At 32.1% G+C, this 24,752-nt stretch overlaps 2 protein-coding genes across 2 annotated transcripts; both read left to right on the top strand.

The window, feature by feature from the left end:
- Positions 1-518: 518 nt before the first annotated feature.
- On the top strand, positions 519-8,548 carry LOC134275442 (sulfotransferase 1E1-like). The gene is made up of 5 exons (XM_062757721.1): positions 519-570; positions 4,710-5,027; positions 5,145-5,248; positions 7,284-7,479; positions 8,221-8,548. The coding sequence occupies exons 1-5, from the start codon at positions 519-521 to the stop codon at positions 8,328-8,330; spliced, it is 780 nt and encodes a 259-aa protein (XP_062613705.1). The 3' UTR covers positions 8,331-8,548.
- Positions 8,549-18,491: 9,943 nt separating this feature from the next.
- LOC134275441 (sulfotransferase 1E1-like) lies at positions 18,492-21,816 on the top strand. Its single transcript, XM_062757720.1, has 4 exons — positions 18,492-18,759; positions 18,868-18,971; positions 21,038-21,233; positions 21,707-21,816. The coding sequence occupies exons 1-4, from the start codon at positions 18,546-18,548 to the stop codon at positions 21,814-21,816; spliced, it is 624 nt and encodes a 207-aa protein (XP_062613704.1). The 5' UTR covers positions 18,492-18,545.
- Positions 21,817-24,752: the final 2,936 nt, after the last annotated feature.

Below are 24,752 nucleotides of genomic sequence, written 5' to 3'. Positions count from 1 at the left end.
AACCCATTTAATTGATATAGGGTAACTTTTTTTAATTTTTGATGAAATACTTTGAAATTTATAAAAAAAAGGATATATTGGGAGCATAGACAATATGACTGGGTCAAAATAGCAAGAATTTTTCCCCGGGGGCATGCACGTGCGGGTTGCTCTAATTTTTGGGTGAAAATTAAAATCTCAATATCTTTCTTGTTTTTGGACGAAACCCCTTTTAAATTTTGAACTGGGCCAAAGCATTTGGATATCCTACAACATGAAAATATAGCAATTATCATGGGTGGGGCCCTGCAGACGGCCTAAAAATTGATTGGCTGAAATTTTAAATAGCATTAATCCCTTGGTTTTTAACCAAACAGGATGAGAATTGGAAATAAAATAAATATAATGGACTACCACAAGAAGGTATGGTCACCATCACATGGTACACGTCGGTACGTGCCTGCAATCTGATTGGCTGAAAAATTTTAAAAAAATAATCCCCTTTGGGTTTTTAACCAAAAAGGATGAAATTTGGGAACATGGGTGAAAATAATGGATTTCCACAAGAAAAGGGATGGGACCTGGATGCAAGTACACGTGCGTGTACGTGCGCTGCAATCTGATTGGCTGAAAAATTTTAAAAACTATAACTCCCTTGGGTTTTTAAAACCCAAAAAGGAAAAGGGATTTAAACAAAGATAAAAATGTAATTAAATTTCAAGTAATTTTGGTCACCCCTGTCATGTATGCACTCTCATGTGCAATGAGCAAAATAAAAAAAAACACTTTTTAATGATCGTTTTTTAAAAAAAACTTTTGAATTAAATACTTTAATATTTAGTATATCAAAATATTAATTGTGTAGAAAAAGATAATATTTTCATTACGCACATGCATTTTACATGTGCACGCGTGCAATGCTAGAATTTGAATGAATTTACACTTTTGGGTAAACGTTGTTAAAAATCTCAAATGCCTGATTTGTCTTATTTAATGAAACTTACAGGAATATGGCAATAAAAGGGAGGTGGGGAGGGTTTGGGGGAAACCCGGGACCCGGTTCCCCTTACAAAAACTAGTTATTTATGAAATACATGTATAGTTCATGGAGTAATTACGATATGATATAAATACCCCCAAATATACAAAAATTTTCAAAAAAAAAATTGGGGGCCTTTTATAAAAATTTTTTAACCATGCATTCTTTTAAAAATATGAAATTTTACTTCTAGTCATTTTAAAGCTTGGAAAAAATTTTTTCAAAATCATGTAGTTTTGAATATTTTTTTGAGTTGATGGTATCAACTCATGTTATGTTACTGATAAGGGATTCCCCCTGTATCGAAAAATAATCACCCTTTTCCTTTAGTATTTTGGTACAGGTTCTTGTATAATATTGGGTTTTTTACAACATTCAGGATCTAAAGAATAAAAATATATTTTTTTAAAATGCCTTTTATATGTTTATAAATTTAAATATTTATTATTTATTTTTTTAAAAAATTTTGTCAATCCGCGAGAGAAAAAAATTTCAAGGGGCGTGTAGTCAAAAATTGGGTTGTCGTCAAAAAAAAGTTTTGGGTTTTTTAAAACAATAAAATTTTTATTATAAGTCAGTAAATTTAGAACAGATTTTGAAAGAAAATTAACAAAATTAGACATTGCACAAAACCCGGGTTTTTTTCACAAAACTAAAGTGTTAGTGGTATATAAATAAACTAATTCTTGCGCCCGATCCAGTATGCTAATGAACAGTGCTATTTTCCCCCGATAACTAGTGATGAAGTGTTTACATATAAACACTACTTATGTTTGTAAAAAAAACGAGAAAAAACATAGTAAAGATGGTCAAATAAAAAATATTAATCTTAAAAGGGAAATTTACCCGTTGATAAAATATTTTTTTTGTAAATGCTCTTACTTTTTTTCAAACAATAAAAAAACCATTCTTTCACAATTTAGATCTGTATCACAGCAAGCTTTATATAAGTAAAGGTCACTTAACATGCCTGTGATTCTTTTCCTTTAAAAGTCGGCGCCTCTGGAAAAAAGAGTTCTTTTACATATCCAGCTGTGTCTGACTATCAGATGCTGGCAATGTGATACAGTGAATTAAAAGTGCAGAAAAGTAAAAAAAATAACCAAAAAAAAAAATCCAGAAAATTAAAGGGGGGGTATTCATAAAAAAAAATGTGAAATGTTTGTTTTTTTCAATGTGAATCAAGGACTTAAAAATCAAATATATTCAAAAGTAATAAATTTGTAAAAGAATTTTAAAATATCATCAATTTTGTCTTCATCAAAACCCAAAAAAAAAATTCATCGTCCCTAAATTTATAAAAGAAGGTCATGTAGTTGAATTACAAGAGAGCTAAATCAAAAGAAATGTAATATTACATGTCTATCAATTGAAGTCCGGGGGGAAAATTTGGGGTTTTTAAAAAAAAAAAAAAAAAACATAAAATTTAAATGTTCATTTCAATTAAAAGTAAAAAGAGTTTTTAATTTTAAGAGCAGTTTAAAAGGGAAAATTTAATATTTATTTTGCATATCAAAGATCATACAAGTCAAAGGGGTTGAATTTACAAAAAAACTAAATAAAAAAATATCGAATACACATGCAAATTTTTTAAAGACGTGGAGCTGAATTTCAAAAATAACAAAACCAAAAAAGAAAATTTTGAATTTAGGGGGCCTATCAATGAAAATGGGGTTTGAAATTCAAAAGTGGGTAAAACCAAAAAGAAACATACTGATGTGTACTGAAAATGTTAAATTATTTGTCAAAATTTTAAAAATAGTGAAAATATTTTTTTGTGCATATTAATGATTTTTTTTTTTTTTTGAGCTCTTTGTAAATTATAATTCCCCCTTTTGTAATAAAGTCCCAAGGTTGGTCCCCTTTTGTTTGAAATATTTTTTGTGAAAAGCTTCTTTATTTATTTTTTATCACATAACACACATATAGCACAAAAAAACATAACACATAACACATTTTAGCCCAAATATGGATCAGAGACCTCAACCCCACTTTTAAACCTTTGGGCGAAGTAAAAAAAATTTATCCTTACATTGTGCATTCGAATCCCCCTATGGGAAAATGGCGCCCGTTCCCTTTAGAAAAAATTCCCAAAGGGTTTTTGTCGCGGTTTTGTGGCACAAAAAAATTTTCAATGGCCGTAAAATCCCAAATACGGCAAAATTTGCAGCTCTCCACTGGCAAGTAGTGGGGCTAGTCATATGGGGTTTAAAAAATTTGGGGAAGGGGGTTTTAAACAACAACCCAAAAAATACCAAAAAATTTGGTTGGGGTTCTTTTAGTTTCTTTGATTAATATCCCAAACAACCAAAATAAATTTAAAAATTCCCTATCTATATTGGATTTTTGGGAACTTTGGAAAAAACTTAAAAAATGGGGGGGCGGGTTTGGGGAAGAAAGGGGAAGGAGAAATTTTAAGAGTACCCTGCAACAAAATTTTTTCGTGAAGTGGTAAAATCAGATGTGAATACATGTGTACTTAAAAATACCAAAAGTCTAATGGACAATCTGAAATCACAAGATTTTACAAAAACCTACAGCTTAAAAACTTACGACTTTTCAACCTCATGCACAACCATTCCCGACGATGAATTAATGTCCAGGCCTTTTAATTTCGTTGACAGATGCTTTTTCAAGAACAGAAGAACTCGTAAATTTACTTAACTTGTCATTGGTCATTTGCAAAATTATTTTGTTAAAAACATTCCTATTGTACACACAAGTACTCTGAAGTTGACATCCAAAAGATGGTTGAGTTTTTGATTGACAATATCTATATGGTTTTTGGAGACCAGGTCTTTCAGCAATCTGTTGGAATTCTCATGGGTTCTACTTCCCGCCGTTATTAGGAGACCTATTTTTGTATTCATATGAAGCAGAACTTGTCCAAATTCATACAAGTAAAATGAAGGAAAGATTTGCTTTCACCGTCAACTCGACATTTGATATATAGATGACGTATTGTCAATTAACAATGGTTATTTCAATTATAACGTCATTTCGATTTATCCCTGTGAGCTTGAGAAAAAAGATACCATAGAGTCGGATACATCTGTTTCATATTTGGATATTTTACTTGAAAAAGGCGCTAATGATTATCTAACAAACATGATAAACGTGTTGACTTTTACTTTTCAATCGTCAACTCCCTTACTTAATTATGCAGCAATATACCTTCATTACCTGCATACGGAGTTTATATCTTTCGGTCGATGCGCATATACAATTTCTAAAACAAGCTAAAATATTCACAAACAAGTTGATGAAACAAGGATATCAGCAAAAAGGTCAAAAAGATTTGTTATTTCCCGATCATGACTAAGAGTGACCGGTCGGCAGGGTATGCTTACTCCTTCGTGGCACCTGATCCCCCCCCCCCCCTCTGATATTTTGGAGGTCTTTGTTTGCTCTGCTCCTATTTTGTATTGTTTATGGATTTTAATCTTGAATATTGTTCGTTATCTCAGTTTTTTTTACGAAGAAAATGAGTTGCTGATGGAAGATTTCTGAATGGGCTTAAAAAATACATACAACCAAATATTAATCATACACTGTATGTGACCTGAATTAAATGCATATGACTCGAAAATATATAAGTATCATAATCCATTTTTTCCCTCATTTTAAAAAAAAAAAACTACGGTCACCGTCAAATTTTTTTTATTCATGTTGGTGTACTTGTTTATTAAAGGTACCCATTGGGTATGGGAGATAATGGGCATGCTTCTGAGGGGAAAAGCCGAGTATTCTACGGTGACTAGGGAACAGGTTTTCGTAGAGGGATTGTCGGACATGAGTCAGATGCAGGGTTATAATGGTGTCATGAGCACCCATGTTCCATTTCAATGGCTGCCAAAACAACATGTGGATAAAGGCAGGAAAATAGTATACGTTGTGCGTAACCCGAAAGATGTCGCTGTGTCTTTGTTTAAATTTCTTTCATCATGTGGATATCTATTACCTGGCCCGAGCTTTGAAAATTTTTTTGACGAACTTTACATTGGACGAAGTAAGAATTTAAGATAATAATTTTCTTAGGCCTTTTCAAATTCTTTTTTTTAAAATAATAATAACGATCTACATAATATTTAAATCTTGAAAAGAAGTCTTTTTTCCATTTATTCAGAGGCGATGTACGGGGGATGGTTTGAGTATAATAAAAAGTTTATCGAAGAAGCCACTGTTCGAAAAGATCAAATATTGATGATACAATACGAGAAACTGCAAAGAGTAAGTAAATATTAAATAAAAAATCCTCTCAAGGTTTAAAAATGTTACACAAAGACAAAAAAAATTCTCCAAAAATCAGTTTAACGTTAGTTTTTATTGATAATGTTTGATACCATGGTACTGATTGTAGAATTTGCGAAATAATGACGTTAAAACGGAACTAATAAAAAAAATTTTGTAAAATAAAATTCAAGGTTTCACACACTTTTTATAAATATTGATTAAATTAATATTTTTAGCACTAAACTACTCTTAACTAACAAACATAAAATGTAAAAAGTTAAAAATTTTTATAAAGATAAATATTTCTAAGATATTTAAAATTGAGCATTTTGTGATCTTTTCTACGTTTAACAATTGTAAATCAATACGTTTCCTTGACACCATTGTTCCTAAGAATGGTATTCGGTGGGGCAAATGTTTCACGATTTCTAGATATCAATATTCCTACACATAATGTTTAAAAACATTTTTAAAATTTAGATTTCCATTATTTACATGTTTTGAGCATGAACTTGATAGAATAGTACCCGCGAATAAAAAGATAATTTACAGTTTTTAAATAACTCATGTACCTCGTTACTAATTGGAAAAAAGAGAAGAAATATTTGAACCAATAATGATATAAAAAGATTAAATTACTTTTGAAATACAATATTACGATGTCATCGTGAAAAAAATAAAGTTATATTGGCCACTTTGAGCGGTCACCAGGGAATGCTTACCTCTTTTCATAAATTTCCTTTCTTTGGTATTTTTTATTCAAAGGCAATCAGTGCTCACTGCCCATATCCTATTCACTTACTTAATTTCCTTGTATCATTTTCATTTTACCTGTACTCCTAAAAGATCCCCTTTATCACATGTTTTGTTTATTTCGGCGAGCTGAAGTTCACGAAATACACCGGATAACAGATATTTAAAAAAATGAATTTTCATAAGGTGCGTTACTCAGTTTGTTTGCATTGTTGTAACTGAGATACTAAAACTATGTTTGTGTTCATTGTCCGCATATCTTTGCTAAATTCTTTGGGTTAACTACAATTAATGGAAGAGCCAATGCAACGTGAACATCTTTCGCGAGACTTTTCAATTGAAAAACAAGATGTGTGTGTGTGTGAAACACTATGAGCACGCGGCAACAAAGTTCGAAAAAGCTATTTTTAGCATATAGGTCACAGTCAAGGTCACAAGGTCAATGACCTGGATGTCATTTGAAAGAACTTAATTAGTGAAGTATGCAAACCAAATATGAAGTCTCTATCTCCTTTGGTTCAAAAGTAATTGCGAAAGTTCGAAAGAGCTGTTTTTAGCATATAGGTCACAGTCAAAGTAACAAGGCCATTCATCTCTCATGGTTCAAAAGTTATGGTCAAGGTTAAAGTTGACAACAGACAGACAGACACACAGACAAACAGATAAACAGACAAACATACAGGACAAAAACAATATACGCCCGGGATCTATCGATCCGGGCGCATAATTAGAAATGAATTGAATTTGATCTTCGCTATAACGATGCACTTTCACCGTATTCCACGTTTGTGATGTCAATATATCAAATTTTTAAGAAAATCATAATTTATCCTTTTGATTCTGCAAATATTTAGCAAGATATCCATGGAATGTATATCTGTCTCTTTGTCTTAGAGAGATGTTTCAGTAAAATTGAGGGATACAATTTAAAAGTATCTCCAAAGAGAAAGAAATGTTTCCTGAAATGAAAATATGTTAAATAAATTGATATCAAATCTTGTGTTTGGTAAATAAAAAGATGTCATTCTATGTCCAAGCACGCGTGATATCTTATGCCATTGTAATACTTGTTGACAACTTTATTTCCTTGACACTTAGAATAAGTTTATAAGCTAAAGTTTTGAAACATTTAACCGAGAAATGAAAGTTGTTCGTATAAAACAGCAGGTCTTTATAACGTTCAATTGTTTTATGATCTTTTTGCATGGGCACTTTAAATTTATTATGATGATATCTCCATATATTAATGTCTATCCTGTGTTTCTTGCATACTTCAAAGAACACAGAAGCAGAGATTCGGAGATTGGCTGACTTTTTGGGAGTTAAAGATGAAAACGGACTAGTCAAAGAAGTAACAGAGAAGTGCACCATTCAAAATCTTCAGCAAGCGGACAAAAGTGTCAGGGAGGATCAAAAGATGGCGGAATTAATGAATGAACTCCAGCTGAATGAAAATCCTACAGTCTACAGAAAAGGTCCCTTTAGTTTTGTCATTATACTAAACATTGACAACTTTTCTTATCCAACCAACGAGCTTGGAAAAGAAAAAAGAAACACGAAGCATTGTTTCAAATAATTAGATAACAATGAAGATTCTTTCTATTTATGATTATTATCTAAATTTGATTCATAATTAGGAAAATTATTCCAAAACCTTTTTGTTTTTTTTCTGGAATTATTTTTGTTCAATGGGATGCCATCTATCTAATAACAACTAGTATTTTTAATTGTCTAGAGTTAATCAAATTTCACTGCCACACATCAAAATATATGGACATAATGAGTAGTATATAAGAAAAAAGTCCATAAAACAATACAAAATAGGAGCAGAGCATACACGGACCTCCAAAACATCGGAGGTGAGATTATGTGCAATGGAGAAGTTGAGCATACCCTGCCGACCGTCAAATCCGCCATGAAGCTCCTCTTTTAAATAGAGAATAAAAAAACATTGACTAACTGATTTCATAATCATGGATCACGTGTGTTTTTGTTGAAAAAGGAATACATGTACATTCTGGTTAAATACGTCTAAATTGTCGAAATAATATCTGATCAAAATTGAGTTTTCCTTCATTTCGAAAAGCTTAAGACATTTTAAAATGCTGTAATACATGTATTTGAAAATTCCTGCAAAAAACAAACAAAATCCTAAGAAACTCAAGTAAGACAATTTTTTCAGATTTCTAAAATAAAAATGTGTCTTTGATTTTCAGGAAAGATTGGAGACTGGAAGAATCACTTCACTGTAGCAATGAATGAAACATTGGACAAAGTATATGCAGAGAAAATGAATGGAGTCGATTATCAAGTAGAATTCGAATAGAACTGGTAGAATTGAAATGGCGTAATTTTCTTTAATCATGTGTTCATATGTTAAACATATAAACATAGTTTTTAGGAAGCCAATACACAGTTGTTTGTGAAAATAATACTGAGTAATGGATGATCACACATTCAAAATGAACATTATGCACGGAACTTACTTCTTTGTCTTTTAGTATATTTTTGATTCACTTGATGTTCGAACATTTTTTCTAATACTAATATGAAAATAAAATAAAATAATGGCGACATTTCATAATTTACAATCTTTTTTTATACCCTCGCTTGAAAAGCGGGAGGGTACAGTGGACCTTCAGATATCCGGATGCTTCAGTATCCAAACGATTTTTTATCGAAATGGAAATTTTTAGCATTATTTTTGTCTTGTTAAACTCGCAATTCAGGTATTCGGACGCTTCACATATCCGGAAAAATTGACTAGAAACCAAAGCGACCGGAAAAATGAGGCTCCAATGTATATAGTAATCGGTGTGTCCGTCCGTCCGTCTGTCTGTTACGATTTGGGGTACCCATCTCTTATCCGCAACTCCTCCCATATCATGAATGAAATATGATGAAACTTTCAGAAAAAACTTTACTACATATATATTGCCATTATGCACCTCCTATTTTACTTTTTGATTCGACACATTTTTTGGGTTTCCCACAGCAAAACATAAACACTGCCATTATATTCATATTGGAGGCGGGGGTATAATGTAGTGAGCTCATTGCTCACGGTACCTCTATTTTTAAATAAAACCAAGAAATAGTAAAAAAATAAAGCTGTTTTTACAATACATTATGAAAACATGAATAAGTCATTTGACTGAGAAAACACTATAATAAATCAAGGTCTATTATAAGATGTAAAATAACCGAAATATTTTCTTTGGAAAACTACATTATTGTAACAACAAAAATATCGTATAGTTTGACACGGGGAGTGTTGAAGTGTCTTAGCTTTGTACACGTATTGTTAACTTTTTTATCTTTAAACTGGATCATCACATGACTTTCTCTCCAAAAGTTAGGTCAGTACCTTCTGTCCTCATACCTCAGAAATGTACTTGAAATATTTCTTTCGGACTGAAAAAATTTCCAACACTATGCCGTATGGACATTGTCATTTCATCCACAGGGAAAGGCTGTCCCTAGTTTTCAAATCTGAAAATTCTTCTCGTTGTCCTCGGAAAGGTGAACTCATTGAAGGGCTATTTGTGTGGTAATAAATCTTTTCGAAAATTCTAACTTTCATTGACAAAATAAAATGATCAGGTAAATTAAAATGTTTGTATAAAAACTGCTGACCTACATGATTTAATTGAAATCGATGACCTGATATTCTTTTATTAATTATCCCTTGGTTTCACCAACATAAACAAGTCCACACAGAGTACATTCTATTCAGTAGACAACATTAGAACATTTGCAGTTCAGATTTTCCCATTTTTGGAATAGAAGATCTATTATCAAATCGTAAACGCCATTTTGATTTTTATTGTTTCAGTCGACTTTAAAGTTTGAATACTCTTCGTTATCCTTCTGTATTCAATAATCCAGAGGTGAAAAAAAAAGAATTAGATAGATTACATGATCAGTATGTACTGGTCCCTGCTGACAAAGCAGGTAACAACATTGTCTTTGTTTGTAAGGCTCGTTATATAAATTGTATTTTAGGAGAAGTTGGATTTAAATCTACAAGTGGTTATCCAATTAAACACTCATAGTTCTCTTTCTAAGGAAGATATTCTTCAAAATCATAAGCACTTTTGAATATTTTTAATATTCCAAACAACCAACATGAATTGAACAACCTTATTATACTGGATTCCGAAACTTCATAAACATCCTTACGAATAACTCTACATATAAATCAGATGTGGCAGACTCTGTAATGTCATTTATCTCAAGTTCACAGGGATACATCGAGTCAACATACGAATAAAAATAACTATTGTTAAGTGAAAAAAAAATCATCATCGATAAATCTGAATATACAATTTAAGGCCACTTTTCCTCTACTCTTGAAGAAGGGATTATTTTTTTGATTACCGGGAAGTTTACGTACAAAAATACAATATTTAGGTCTTATTATTTATTTTCTGAGTAAATACTCTGATAGACCTAACATACTGTTTTGTTCTTCTTTAATGAAAAAAAAAACAACAACAATAAACCAAGAATAAACTTTTCACAACGTAATCATCGATGGCGTTCTCAGACCCTTACTGACCAAAGAGGAACAACCCTCAAAATGTAGGACATATGTTTGTTTTCCTCCCATTATTCACGGTTTTCCGCATACACAGAATCAGAGACCTGATAAATCAGAGAATGCATTGAATACCGTAGACCTAATACACACAATGTAAGTATAGAAATTGGAAAAGAATTGTAAATACTAGTGGTAGTACTGAAATTATCTGAATTTATGAATATCTCATTGCAACAAATCGTTTGACTTTCTGTCACTGCCAACAATGTCGGTTCGCATTTTCTCGAATCAAAACAAAACCTATCAATGTACGCATAAATATTAATTAATAGATAAAAGAGTTTAATGTTTGATAATGTTACGTTTCACGAAGTGTACCTAGCTGTGAAATTCGGGTTAATTCTTGTTTACAAGTTTGGAATATATGGAATTTGAACCCGATTTTTATAAACTCCGTAAATAATTGTCAATGAACAGTTAACGAAAGAAATGAACAATAATTGATTTAATGACTTTATTAATTTAACATGTATAATTTAATGAGAAAGTGATGTATTTTGTATGTTTTATATGGGTACAACGTTATTAATTTAGTATGTATAATTTTGTTGGTCAAAACCCGCTAACTTATTGATTGTATTGATTGTGACGTAATGGGTATCTGATTGTTTCTTACGTCATCATAACAACTTTTGTCTATATAAACCAGCTGTTTTGGGTTTAGACTTCCAGTCGGCTGTGGACTACTCGTAGCACACACCCTTTCCCCTGGTTTGGGGAACGACTCCGTATACTTCGGTTATAAGACGGTACCAAGTCTATGTATACGAAACAATAAAGGGAACCAAGTTTTTAGGAACGTCCTGGATTGACCATCGGTTGGTCACCTTTTTGTTAACCAAATAACGTTGTACCAACCAAGTTACTGTGTACCATTTTGTGTGTTTATAAGTGAACCATTTGATCGTCTTAATAAATGTTATAAACTTTTAACAAGTGTTATACCTAACAAACATTATTTAAAGTGACCAAAAATTGGTCATTACGTCAACCAAAGAATAACCAAAAGTTGGACATTACGTCAACCAAAGAAGTGACCAAAAGTTGGTCATTACGTCCCCAAATAAGTGACCAAAAGTTGGTCATTCCATTAACCAATTAAGTGACCAAAAATTGGTTATTAACCATTATATAAACTGTGACCAAACAGAACCATCAAATCTCGACCAAGTGACCAGAAACTAATAGCGGCCCACGAGTTTATTACACGATACCCTCGGTCTCGTTACAATATTTGAAATTAATGTGGACGAATACGGAATTTTCATTTTTTTCTTTAGAAACAACGAAATTGAAAGATTGCATACAATATCCTTAGAGGTGTTCACATGATGCATATGTATCCCCACGGCACAGTGCCTTGTTTGAAATAATGACATGTAAGAAAATATAATTATTCCACTCATAGAAAAGTTGAACATACACCATTGGGGGTTTTTTTTTTTTTTTGGAAAAATAAGATTAAAATTCTACATGTTTTCAACATAAGTTGAATTCATATCCCGGTATCCTGTGATATTGAATGCATAACACACACATATATATATATATATATATATATATATATATATATATATATATATATATATATATATATATATATATTTTTTTGGACTAATCACTTGAATGGACATAAGATCCTCGAGTAAATTTTTCTTCAAACATAAAATCCAGTAGCCAATGTTTATTCTGCATTCATGAATTAACAAACTAGTGTGTACCTCAGGGATTTTATGAATTGTGTCTGTACTGTAACAGACGTTTCGTCAAACGTTGGTCTGCGACGCAAAAAAAGAAAGAAAGAAAAGGAAGTGGGGTGTTTGGAGGGGATATTAAAAATTGAAAAAAAAATCAATTTAAATATACTTTACATTTGAGAACTTTAAAAAATGTAATTAAATATATTTTTAAAGCAAAAGCAATATTCCAATTTGATTACGATACGATTCCCTTACGATTTTGTCAAAATGTGCATACACACAGTAGATATATGTTTTTAAAAAAAACAAAAATAGCGAAAATTTAACGAAAGAAATTTTTTGGGGATGGGTGTGTTGTACATCCTTAAGGAACACAATTAACATTGATACACAAATTATATATTCAAAACATAAAAGAAACGTTGTGTCCTCCTGTGGTCCCCACTGTCTGACTCCCTATTATGTTTTGAAACGAACTGTTGGTTTCGGAAGAACATTTGTTTATGATTTCGTTGAGAGTCAAGATTTTAGTTCTAATTGTTACCCACAGGTAGAGGACTTCCAATTTGTCGTATGTTCGTGCTCTAGTTAAGATCATATTTGCCTTAAGGTTTTTGAAAAAACAAATTTTTGGGGACTCCGTGACCTTTTGAAAGATTGGGTGTGTGTGTCAGAGGGCTGAGTTCTATTATGGATGGCAATTTTTTTATTAAGGAGATGGACTAAGCTCACACGCCTAGCGTAATCTATTTAGTTCCTTATGGTGTCACATGGACTCAGCAAACAGTTGTGCGCTGACTATATAACGGTCAAAGATCCTCCTTTCACATAATTCACCATAATTTAAACGGAATATGGGATAAAGAGTAGGATGTTTAACTTATAACATGATTGAATGCTCCTAAAAACTAGAGTGTACTGATACCTATATCATAATGTATAAATGATAATCACCAGTGTGGAATTTTGTCAAACATAAAAATTATAGAAGCCTCAAGAGGCACTTGTTTACTAAGCTAAGGTCAAATCACTGCATATATCTGTCAGGCAATTCTTACAACTTGTAAAAAAAAAAGAGTTATTTCGCAACGACCTAGATAATGTGTACTGTGTCACGTAAACTCATTCACAGAGGGGATACTGCAGCTTAACGACTAACTGCTATGGATGACACACATGTAACAGAACTTGAATGGCCCAGTTATGGAGAAATGTACCTGCCCAAGCTTGTGTCATTTTAAAAGACGCGGAACATGCACTGAAATACATCAGGGACATGAAACTAGGAGAAGATGCAATTTTTCCAACCTTTCCAAGATCAGGTCTGTAATAACCTCATTTAAAGTTGAGTACATTCATATTATTAATTATTAAATACATGAAGTTCATGGATTTAATTACGCTATCATAAAAACACCCCTAAAATATGGAAAAATTATCAAAGTACATTTATGATTTGTATCATAATTTTCTTAACAATGCATTCTTTTAAAAAGGAAATAGGTAATTTTACTTGAAAAAAACATTGGCTGTGGCCTTTAGGTGGCAGAAGATAGTTTTTTTTGCAATCAAAACGTTTGACTCACGGTTTACTTAATATTGAGCTGCTTTAAAAATGTGCATTGAAAAATTTTAAATTCCCTCTACATGTAATAACAGTATGATGTAGTCCCTTGAGAAAATTGAAGCTTTTAGGAATAAAACATGTACAACTTACACAATGAGCCCTAAAGATGGCGCAGGGACAATCTCAAAATTTCATGTGAATCAACCTATTTTCACTATTTCGCCGCAGCCGCATCTGTTTCCCAGGCCCGTGCGCCTGACCTAAGCTACCACACAAATTGCAGAATAACATTTGTACATACCAATGAACAGCAAGAGATAATGGCTCAACCACCTCGTTTTCAAGCTACAATTCATCTGTGAACCCACCCTGCTTTTCTGGTGAAATACCGGTAGAGCGAGTTTTGAGCTTAGTTTTGTATTTCTAGTCCATATCCCATATACAGTAGTAGTGACACTAAAGTGTCATATTTCAATAAAATATACAAGGCCACCAGTTCCCTCCAAATGCACCCATAAAATATTCTAGCTATAAAATTACCTATAATATCATTCACACCTCAGGTTTCTCTATTTTTTCTATTTTTTGACCGGTATTTATTTAAACTATCCTCTGCCACCTTTAACTTTCAAAGTTTGTCTTGCAAGTAATAAACCTTGCTTAATTCAGAAAGAACATGCAATTCTGAGTAAAAATATACCAAATATGTCTTGATTCATTGAAAAATAAAAAAGTTATGGCCAAATAAGAGACCTCACCAATTCTAGGTCAACCACCTTAACCCCATATTGTTTCTTACACATAAAACAAATGCAATTCTTACAACTCCAGATGATAAATATACTAGCAAAAAAGTGTTTAATGGTAATTTTAATCTATTTCACATACATTTATATGTAAAATGTCAAATATAAAGGGCACATCTTGGTGAAATGTACTCACATGTATCACATACTCCCCTATTTTTCATGTTCTATGAAATTCCATTTTATCTCTTTTTCACTTGGTTTTATATACCTATAACTTCTTTGCAAAGTTAAAACCCCTTTCAACTTTCAAGATATTTATCATGATATGCAAAAAATCCTCTTGCATCATATGCTTAAGAAAAAGTGTCCAGGAAATGGCTGTTCAACACCCTACCCCTGCAGCCATTTCTTCAGTGTAATGAAAATGCACTGTAAAAATTTGTTTGTCCTAGCTGAATTCTTTCTAAGTGTCTGGTATTCACTTTTAACAGTTATGAGTAATCAAATACATACATTTCATTCTCCTGAATACTAAAAGAGATTATTCTGTCCATCCTGGGCAATTGTGGGGAGTTTATGGGCCTAGCAGAATTCAATAATTACATGAGAATGCACATTTTATTGATATTACTTCATTAAATATGCAATATAAACTCTTTTTTTTTGCTATTATTCAAAGAAAAAAAAGTCATTTTATAGCAAACCATTGAAAAATTTAGATTCTGTCACATTTAAATAAAGATAAATTTAAAAATTGAAAAGGGGGGGGGCATATTTCATGAAAATATCAATAACAGAATATGTTAAATTTAGAAAAATAAAGCAAAAAAAGTTTTTTCTGGTACTATATATGGTTAGGTTTAGTGACATTTAGGTATGCTGACTGATTTTTATTTTCAAAATAATTATATTTAGTAAATTAGGTTGAAAAAATGGCAAATATATATAATTTCCGTGATATCGCACTAATTAATACACTTAAATTTTAATTAGATTTAATTAATTAAAGCAAGACATGATTTTAATTATGCAACAATACCCAAAGTATCAAATTCAAACAATTAATTTATTCTCAGGCAAAAAATGCCTAAATCTTATATGATTTATTATGCTGATGGTTCAAAGTCTTTAAAAATGTATGTTGGAAAAGAGTAACCCCCCTTGCTTTTTAGTGAATATACCTAACTGTACAGATTTTAAATAACAGAAACAAAGTATTTTTTTAAATTGACTTACATAAATAAACCCTTTTGTATAAAAATCAGACTAAAATTCACATTTCTAAAAATTGATGCATTCTTGAAGGTGGCAGAAGATAGTTTTTTTTTGCAATCAAAACGTACAACTTACGTACAACATGTACAACTTACACAATGAGCCCTAAAGATGGCGCAGGGACAATCTCAAAATTTCATGTGAATCAAGCCTATTTTCACTATTTCGCCGCAGCCGCATCTGCTTTTCCCGGCCCGTGCGCCTGACCTAAGCTACCACACAAATTGCAGAATAACATTTGTACATACCAATGAACAGCAAGAGATTATGGCTCAACCACCTCGTTTTCAAGCTACAATTCATCCTGTGAACCCACCCTGCTTTTCTGGTGAAATACTGGTAGAGCGAGTTTTGACCTTAGTTTCGTATTTCTAGTCCATATCCCATATACAGTAGTAGTGACACTAAAGTGTCATATTTCAATAAAATATACAAGGCCACCAGTTCCCTCCAAGTGCACCCATAAAATATTCTAGCTATAAAATTACCTATTATATGCATTCACACCTCAGGTTTCTCTATTTTTTCTATTTTTTGACCGGTACTTTATTCGAAACTATCCTCTGCCACCTAAACTCGACATCTAGATATATCGACGAAATATTGTTAATTAACAACGGTTGTTTCCATTCTTGTGTCGATTAGATATATCCTGGGAGTTTGATATAAAAGATACCACAGAGTCTGACACATCTGTTCCATATTTGGATCTTTTACTCGAAAAAGACGTTAATGGTTATCTTACAACCAAGCTTTACGATAAACGTGATGACTTAAACTTTTCAATCGTCAACTTCCTAACTTATGTAATGGATATATGCCGAATGCTGTTCTATATGAAAAATTATCAGACTGTTTGAGGCCCGTTAGGGCCAAAACTGTCTGATAATTTTACATATAGAACAGTATTCGGCATATATCTTTCTTAAAACTGTCCAGAAGTTACCTGGAGGAGTCCGATAATAACACAATAGGAGTTCAGGCATCCATTGTTTCTTACCCGTCTAATAAGTAGATAAAAGGAATGAGGCAATAGAAACAGTTAGTGAACTCTTTCATTCCATGCATTCAATGGCAGTCGTTTAGCCAAGGAAGACAGGGGTCAGGTGGTGAAGGATTTTTTTTTTTATTATTTTGGAACATTTTATATATTATGTGCATAAGTTGACATTGACACAGACATAATTTTGGGTGATATCATTACCTTCACCATGGAAAGGAAAAATATGCGGACTTTTATTCTGAAGTTTTTGTTTACATAATGGAAATTCTCGGATTTTATAAGTGCGACCATAGGGGAGCAAACCTTAAATGATCAAATTTTTCCTCAAAAATGGATTTAAATCGCTTATTCAAAGTGTTGTATCAAAAACACTTTATAAGTGGAAAGTGTTAATTTTGAAGAAGGATTAAACTCGATTTTCTTCATGGATTTGCTATTTTGTAGCAACTAAGTTTTTTGCGTTTGCTTTACCTGAAAATTTTCCTAACATTTCTTTTTGTTTCTGGACATATTTAACCTCTATTTCACTCGTTTTCTTGTTTTTAAATACCGTCCGATTGTGTTATCACTACCGCACTAATATATTATCGGACTGGTAATTATTATCGGACGACTACAGGTAAATTTTTAGACTGCAAGAACAAAGGCATGACGTCACAGCAATGTTTTCATTAGCAATATACCTTCATCACCCGCATGCGGAGTTTATATCTTTTACTGGATTCGATGAACAAGAGCATGCTTTACGAATGTACAATTTCTTAAACAATGTAAATTTTTCACTAACAAGGATATCAGCAGCCTCGTTTAAAGTCATCATTTCGTGAGTTCTTTGATCGATACAATGACTTTGTCAGCAAGTATAATTTATCATTTAGTCGAATGCTTACTGACGTTTTCCATACCAACTGTTAATGCGTTATTTACACACTGAATTGATTTACAGAGGAGTGACCGACCGGCAATGGATACTCGCATCTCATGGCTGATCCCACCCTCTGATATTTTGGAGATTCTTGTTTGCTCTGCTCCTATTTTGTAGTGTGTTTTATGGTTTTTTGATCTTGAATACTGATCGTTATATCCATATATTTCACTAAAAGAAGGAAATGTCAATAGAATGTCAAAATGAGCTGAACAACATACAACCAAATATTTATCATATTTGATCTGAATTTAAAGCATATGAATCGAGAGTATGTAAATAGAAGACGTCACTTAATTTTTCTTTAAATTCAAATCCTCTGAGGCAGATGAGATGAGGGGATTTCAACAACCATATTTTAAAGACGGCATTTCGTAAATTTGATGGTCGATATAATTACCTTTTTAGCAAATATAAATTAATCAATAATTGTGTCGAATTTTGGCTGATTTGTTTCATACCAAATGTTAGGCCTTAATTTTATACTGTATTTAACTACAGAATTTCCAACCTTTTGCATATATCATAATCCATACTACTTTCTCGTCACATGTTAATTTAAAAAACTACCGTCACTGTAAAAATTCTTATTCATGTTTGTGTACTTGTTTATTGAAGGAACTCACTGGGTATGGAGATAATGGGCATGCTTCTGAGGGGGAAAAGCCGAGTATTCTACGGTGACTAGGGAACAGGTTTTCGTAGAGGGGTTATCAGACATGAGTCAGATGCAGGGTTATAATGGTGTCATGAGCACCCATGTTCCTTTTCAATGGCTCCCAAAACAACATGTGGATAAAGGCGGGAAAATAGTATACGTTGTACGTAACTCGAAAGATGTTGCTGTGTCTTTGTTTAAATTTCTTTCTTCTTGTGGATTTTTACCTGGGATGAGTTTTGAGAATTTTTTGGACGAACTTTATATTGGACGAAGTAAGAATTTTAAATAATAGTATTTTTATGGCATTTTTAATTTTTTTTCAAATATTTCAACCTACATAATATTTAAATCTTGGAAAGATTTTTTCCCTTTTTATTTAGAGGCGATGTACGGGGGATGGTTTGAGTATAATAAAAAGTTTATCGAAGAAGCGACTGTTCGAAAAGATCAAATATTGATGATACAATACGAGAAACTACAAAGAGTAAGTAAATATTATGTAAAAAATGCTCTTAGAGTTAAAAAATGGTACACAAGGACAAATCAATAATCCAAAATATTAGTTTTATTTTTGCATTAACTATACTTAACCTTAACTTAGTTTTCATTGCGTTGGAAACGGAAGACATTAATAATCTTAATCATCAGAATTAGTAGAAATTAATATTTTTAGCACTAAACCACTACTTTAGTAGAAAAGAAAAAAAATTGTGGATATTTTTTATAAAGATAAATACTTTTAAGATCTTTAAAATTGAACATTTTGTTGATGACTTTTGTAAGTTTTACAACGGTAGATGCCTACGTTTCCTTGACATCTTAGTCCGTAAGAATGTCATTCCTTGGGGCAAATGTTTAACGATTACTGGATATTAAAATGGCTTCATATAATGTTTAAAATCATTTCAAGTATTAGATTTCCGTTATTTAATTGTTTTGAGCAAAAACGCGAAAATATAGTAGCCGCGAATAAAAAGATGATTCATATGTAAGTATTTGAAAAAAAAAAAAGAGAACAAGTATTTTAACCAATTAAGTATGTGGGATATAAAAAGAATATTAATTATTTTTGAAACACAATATTACGATGTCATCATTGAAAAAATTAGACATGTAGGCGAGTGTAAGCGGTCAATAGTGAATGCTTACCTCTTTAGATTCTTGATCCAACTTTTGAAATTCCCGAGATCTATGTTTAATGCTCTATTCACTAATTTCCTTCTTTTTGGTATTTTTTATCTAAAGTCAATCAGTGCCCCTGCATTGCCCATATCCTATTTACTCAATAGTAATTCGAACAATAAAAAGATATAAATAACTTAATACTATTTGATATAAAATAATGTATTGAGGAAGATCTGTTTAATCATTTAGAAAATTTTTTTTTTCATAATATGTTATAAAAAAAATTAATGTATTAATGTTTTATATTGTGTCTATCTTTACCTAAGTTAATTACCTTGTATCATTTTTATTTTACCTGTACTCCTCTAAAGAACCCCTTTATCATAGTTTGCAGCTAACTGTAAAGTTTCACGTTACGTCATGATCTTTTTCGTCCGATGCGTCCAGCGTAAACAAATTACGTGATTGGTCAACTCAAATTATCAACATTGACACGGAAATAATCTGTTGCACGAGCAACCTATCAGGGATAAGAAGAAAGTTCCAGTCGTAAATCTTGCAGTTAGGAGGCGTGTACAATTTATCTTGAGCGCAGCTGTTAACTAGATCGTGACGTAACGTGAAACTTTATAGTTAGCTGGAAACTATAATATCAAATTTTTTGTTTATTCTGAAGTTGAAGGAATACACCGGATAACAGATATTTAAGAAATGAATTTTCATAACGTCCGTTACTCAGTTTGTTTGCATACGTTATTGTAATTGTGATACTACAAATTATGTTTGTATTCTTGACTACCTGATTTGTCCGCAAATCTTTGCTGAATTCTTTGGGTTAGCTAATTAATGGAAGAGCCAACGCAATATCTTCACGAGACTTTTCAATTTGAAAATGTGAATTGAATTAAATTTGATGTTGTACTTTCACAGTATTCCACGTTTGTCGTGTCAATATAACAAATTTAAAATTCATATTTTGACCTTTTGATTCTGTTAATTTGCAATCAATTTTTAAGTAAAATACCCCCAATGGAATGTAAATCTCTTTGTCTTAGAGACGTTCCAGTAGAACAGAGAGAAACAATTTACAGTGTATCTCCAAAGAGAAAGAGATGTCTCCTGTGATGAAAATATGTGATGAATTGATATGAAATATTTGTGTTCCGTAAATAATCTTATATTTTATGCCATGGTAAAACTTTTTCACAGCCTTATTTCCTTGAAACTTAGATTAAGTTTATAAGTTAAAGTTTTGAAACAATTTAAATGAGAAATGAGAGTTGTTCGTTTAAAAACACAATGTAAAAGCAGCAGTTCTATATAACATTCAATTGTTTTATGATCTTTTGCAAGGGCATTCTAATTTCGTGATGTTGATATCTCCTCATATTAATGTCTATGCTGTGTTGCTTGTATACTTCAAAGAACACAGAAGCAGAGATTCGGAGATTGGCTGACTTTTTGGGAGTTAAAGATGAAAACGGACTAGTCAAAGAGATAACAGAGAAGTGCACCTTTCAAAATCTTCAGCAAGCGGACAAAAGTGTCAGGGAGGATCAAAAGATGGCGGAATTAATGAATGAACTCCAGGTGAAAGAAACTCCTACAGTCTACAGAAAAGGTCTCTTTGTTGTTCTTTTTTTAAACATAAATGACTCTTCTGTTATACGACTTACGTGGTTTTGAAAGCAAAAAATAATGAAAGTAAAATGAAGTATTGTTAAAACTATTTACAAAACAATGGAGAAAGAGAGCATTCTCTGCCGACCGGTAACACCCGCCATGATGCTCCTGTTGAATTGAGAATAAATATAACCATTGACTAACTGCTTTTATAATGCATACATCATGTTTGTTTCGAAAAAGGATTTACATTCTGGTTAAATACATCTAACTAGGCGAAACAGTTTCTGTTCCAAATCAATTTTTCCTTCATCTCAAAAACATTTTAAGGCTTTTTAAAATGCTTTTATAATCGAAATTTTGTTATGAACTCCTGCAAAATAAAATCAAACAAACAAACAAATCCCTAAGAAGTTCAAGAAACACCAAATTTTTAGATTTTTAAAATAAAGATATACCTTTGATTTTCAGGAAAGATAGGAGACTGGAAAAATCACTTCACTGTAGCAATGAATGAAACATTGGACAAAGTATATGCAGAGAAAATGGATGGAATAGAGTATCAAGTAGAATTTGAATAGAACTGGTAGAATTGAAATGGATAATGGCCGTTTATTATATTCATAAATTAACATACAGACAGAGTTGTAAAAAAACCCAATTCGCATGGATGTTCTTACATTCCAGTTATGCATGGACCGTACTTCTATAGGTCTTTTAGTATTTTAAAAAAATAATTTTGATGTTCTAACCTTTATTTTAGTACTAATATGAAATAAATGATATATTAGGACATTTCTAAATTTACAATCTTTTTAAAAGCAATCAGGAAATGGTCTGAAAATAAAAACATGAATTAGTCATTTAACTAAGAAAAAAAACTTTTATAAATCAAGGTGTATTTTAAGACGTAAAATAGCTGTTAACCAATTTATTTTCTTGATAAATTACATATTAATTTGTAAAAAAAAAAAATATATACGTATAGTTTGACACGGAGTATCTTTAGCTTTGTACACATATTGTTGAAGTTTATTATCTTTAAGCCGAGAACATCACATGACTTTCTCTCCCAAATCTAGGTCAGTGCTCTCGATAACTGAAATATACCACCACAAAAAAGAAGCAAATTCGGAGCAATATCAATCATTTTAAATTTTTTTTAATTCACAGCAAATTCGGCCTGAAAAGAAAGCAAAAAAAAATTATAGAATATTCGAACCTGGTGTCATAACACATTAACAACGGATGTTTTCCCGTACTGTAGCTTTGGCTTTGAGAATACTATGTTAAAATAAATAATTACTCCAGAAAATGGTTATAGTATTTATTTATATATGAAATACATAAAGAGCTGCTACATTACGTTTATAATGAATACCAACCACATTTTTGATGTACGATATTATCTAGTTTACGACCTCATTAAGGTATAATTTAATTAGGATATTTTAATTAATGTCATTAAAATTTTCCTATTCATCACTCTATGCTTTTTTGCACACATAGTATATGCAATAATAGTGTCAAATTAACAGTATAAAGTATTTTTCATACATAGCTTTTTGAACGTAAGTCCGTTGATTGTTTACATCGAGATAACAATATTTATGTGATAAAAATCCTTCGTTTTGCTACAATGGATGTAGTTTTGTATGCAAACTTCCTCAGCCTTTTCAAGACGCACGTAGTACTTTTCACTTACAGAAAACGAGGGTCAAACACGTTTTGTTTCTTGTAATGAAGTAAATCCGAGAAAATAAATAATTAAAGGTTGTTTCAGTTCTGGATTCTCCATTCAATTGGAATTACACGATATATCTAAAATTAAAAAAAATATTTAAAGCATTTCTGACCAATTATCTTTCGTATCATTTTTTTTTATTTTAAATGCACCTCAAGGATGAACTTGTCACATAAAAGGAGTCAAATTGGTGTTGTTATTAATGATAACTTACTCACAAAATATGGTTCTCGGATTCCGTCAGAATTCAAACGAAGGTGCCTGAAATGATGGAATACGGCCATTAGCAAAAGTCGTGTCTGGGACGTCGACGTCAAATACTTCATCCATGTACTCCCTATTGGCTTTCTCCCTCATTCGGCGTAAAGCCTCTTCTCGTTTCTTGTTCCCCTGAGAGTGCTGGGATGCTTTCATTTGTTTTTATTGCGTTGAGGTAGGGTGTCAAATTGTGACGTCTTTGTTGTTTTTGTTGTTGTCTATTAGTATTTGGAAGACGAAGATGGATGAGTTCTTTTTTTGTTGTAACCGGTTGAGGTGCGGGAGGATCATGATTATTATTTGCATTCATGGCGTCGGAAACTAGCCACGTTGCAATCATTCGGTACACATTTTTCAGTTTTGGGTTATTGTTTGGCAATCCTGGGTATGGCGGCATGGATGGAAGAGGAAATGGAAGTGCTTGTGGGGTTGAAGAAGGACCATTTTGTCCACTGGAGGAGCCGGAGTGGTTTGAGCAGGCGTTTATGATGTCATTGGTTTGAAACCAAGAAATTAATAAGTCCTAGTCTTGGTTTGGATTGAACACTCTTAAGTAACTGTATCGATATATTTTTGGAAAGTGCATGTGTAGGTGGCCGAAACTGCTGCACTGGACTGTTCTTGAACTTGTTTTAAAAGTTTTGGAGGTTAAACTATTTCTGCAGGATAATTTTGTTGAGAGGCGTTTTCTTACCCAAGTTTAATTGTTGCAACAGCTTCAATGGATGGGGATAATGATGCAGCAGGATCTGTTTGTTAGTTTCTCGATAATGCTGTTAGTTTTTGGCTTCGGAGGCTCAAAAGCAGGTAGCAGAGCTTTAAACTTCTTTGACTTTGATTTGCTTTTTGTGCTTCTATATAACTTAGAAGAGAAGACCAGGTAAAAGAAGTAGACAGAATCTCGGCCTATGTCCATGAATTCGCTGAAAGTCAAGATTTGAATTTTATTTGTACATGTAACCCTCAAAGTCTTCCAATTTGTCATATTTGCGTGCTCTAGTTATGGTCATATTTTCCTTAAGGTATTCTGACATAAATTTAATTTATCGGCACTCTATGACCTTAGGGAGGTGTGGGGGGGGGGAGGTGCCAGAGAGACAGTGCTATTGTTGTATGTCGATTTGTTGATCAACAAACCATCATCTCTTAATTCATTGAAAGTGAAAATGAAGGATAATTGGCATTTTTAAATGTCCTTATGTGCTAAATATTGTGGAATTAATTCTTAGTATCACATTGCATATCAGCATATTCAGCCTTTAAACTTTACCCTTAACCACAACTTTTGAAGTTGGACTAGAATTTCATATTTCACAGGTGTTTTCCTTGTGACAAGATCTTTCTTGGGATACCTCGTGGGAGTCGTGGCATAAGCTGTCATGTAAGGGGGAATCAGTGTTTCACAATTAATCTTGTTCGCAGTTTTGTTAAAATGTATTCATATTCTAAACATACATACATCTGTGTAATTCCAGTAAAAACTATAGATTTTGAGCCCATGTGGGGGTTTTTCAA

The sequence above is a fragment of the Saccostrea cucullata genome, unplaced genomic scaffold (genome assembly GCF_032062105.1).
Source record: "Saccostrea cucullata isolate Sc308-1 unplaced genomic scaffold, CSIRO_AGI_Scuc_v1 ctg7410, whole genome shotgun sequence".
In the NCBI taxonomy this organism is placed as follows: Eukaryota; Metazoa; Mollusca; class Bivalvia; order Ostreida; family Ostreidae; genus Saccostrea; species Saccostrea cuccullata.
This window is presented reverse-complemented; position numbering and strand designations above follow the sequence as displayed.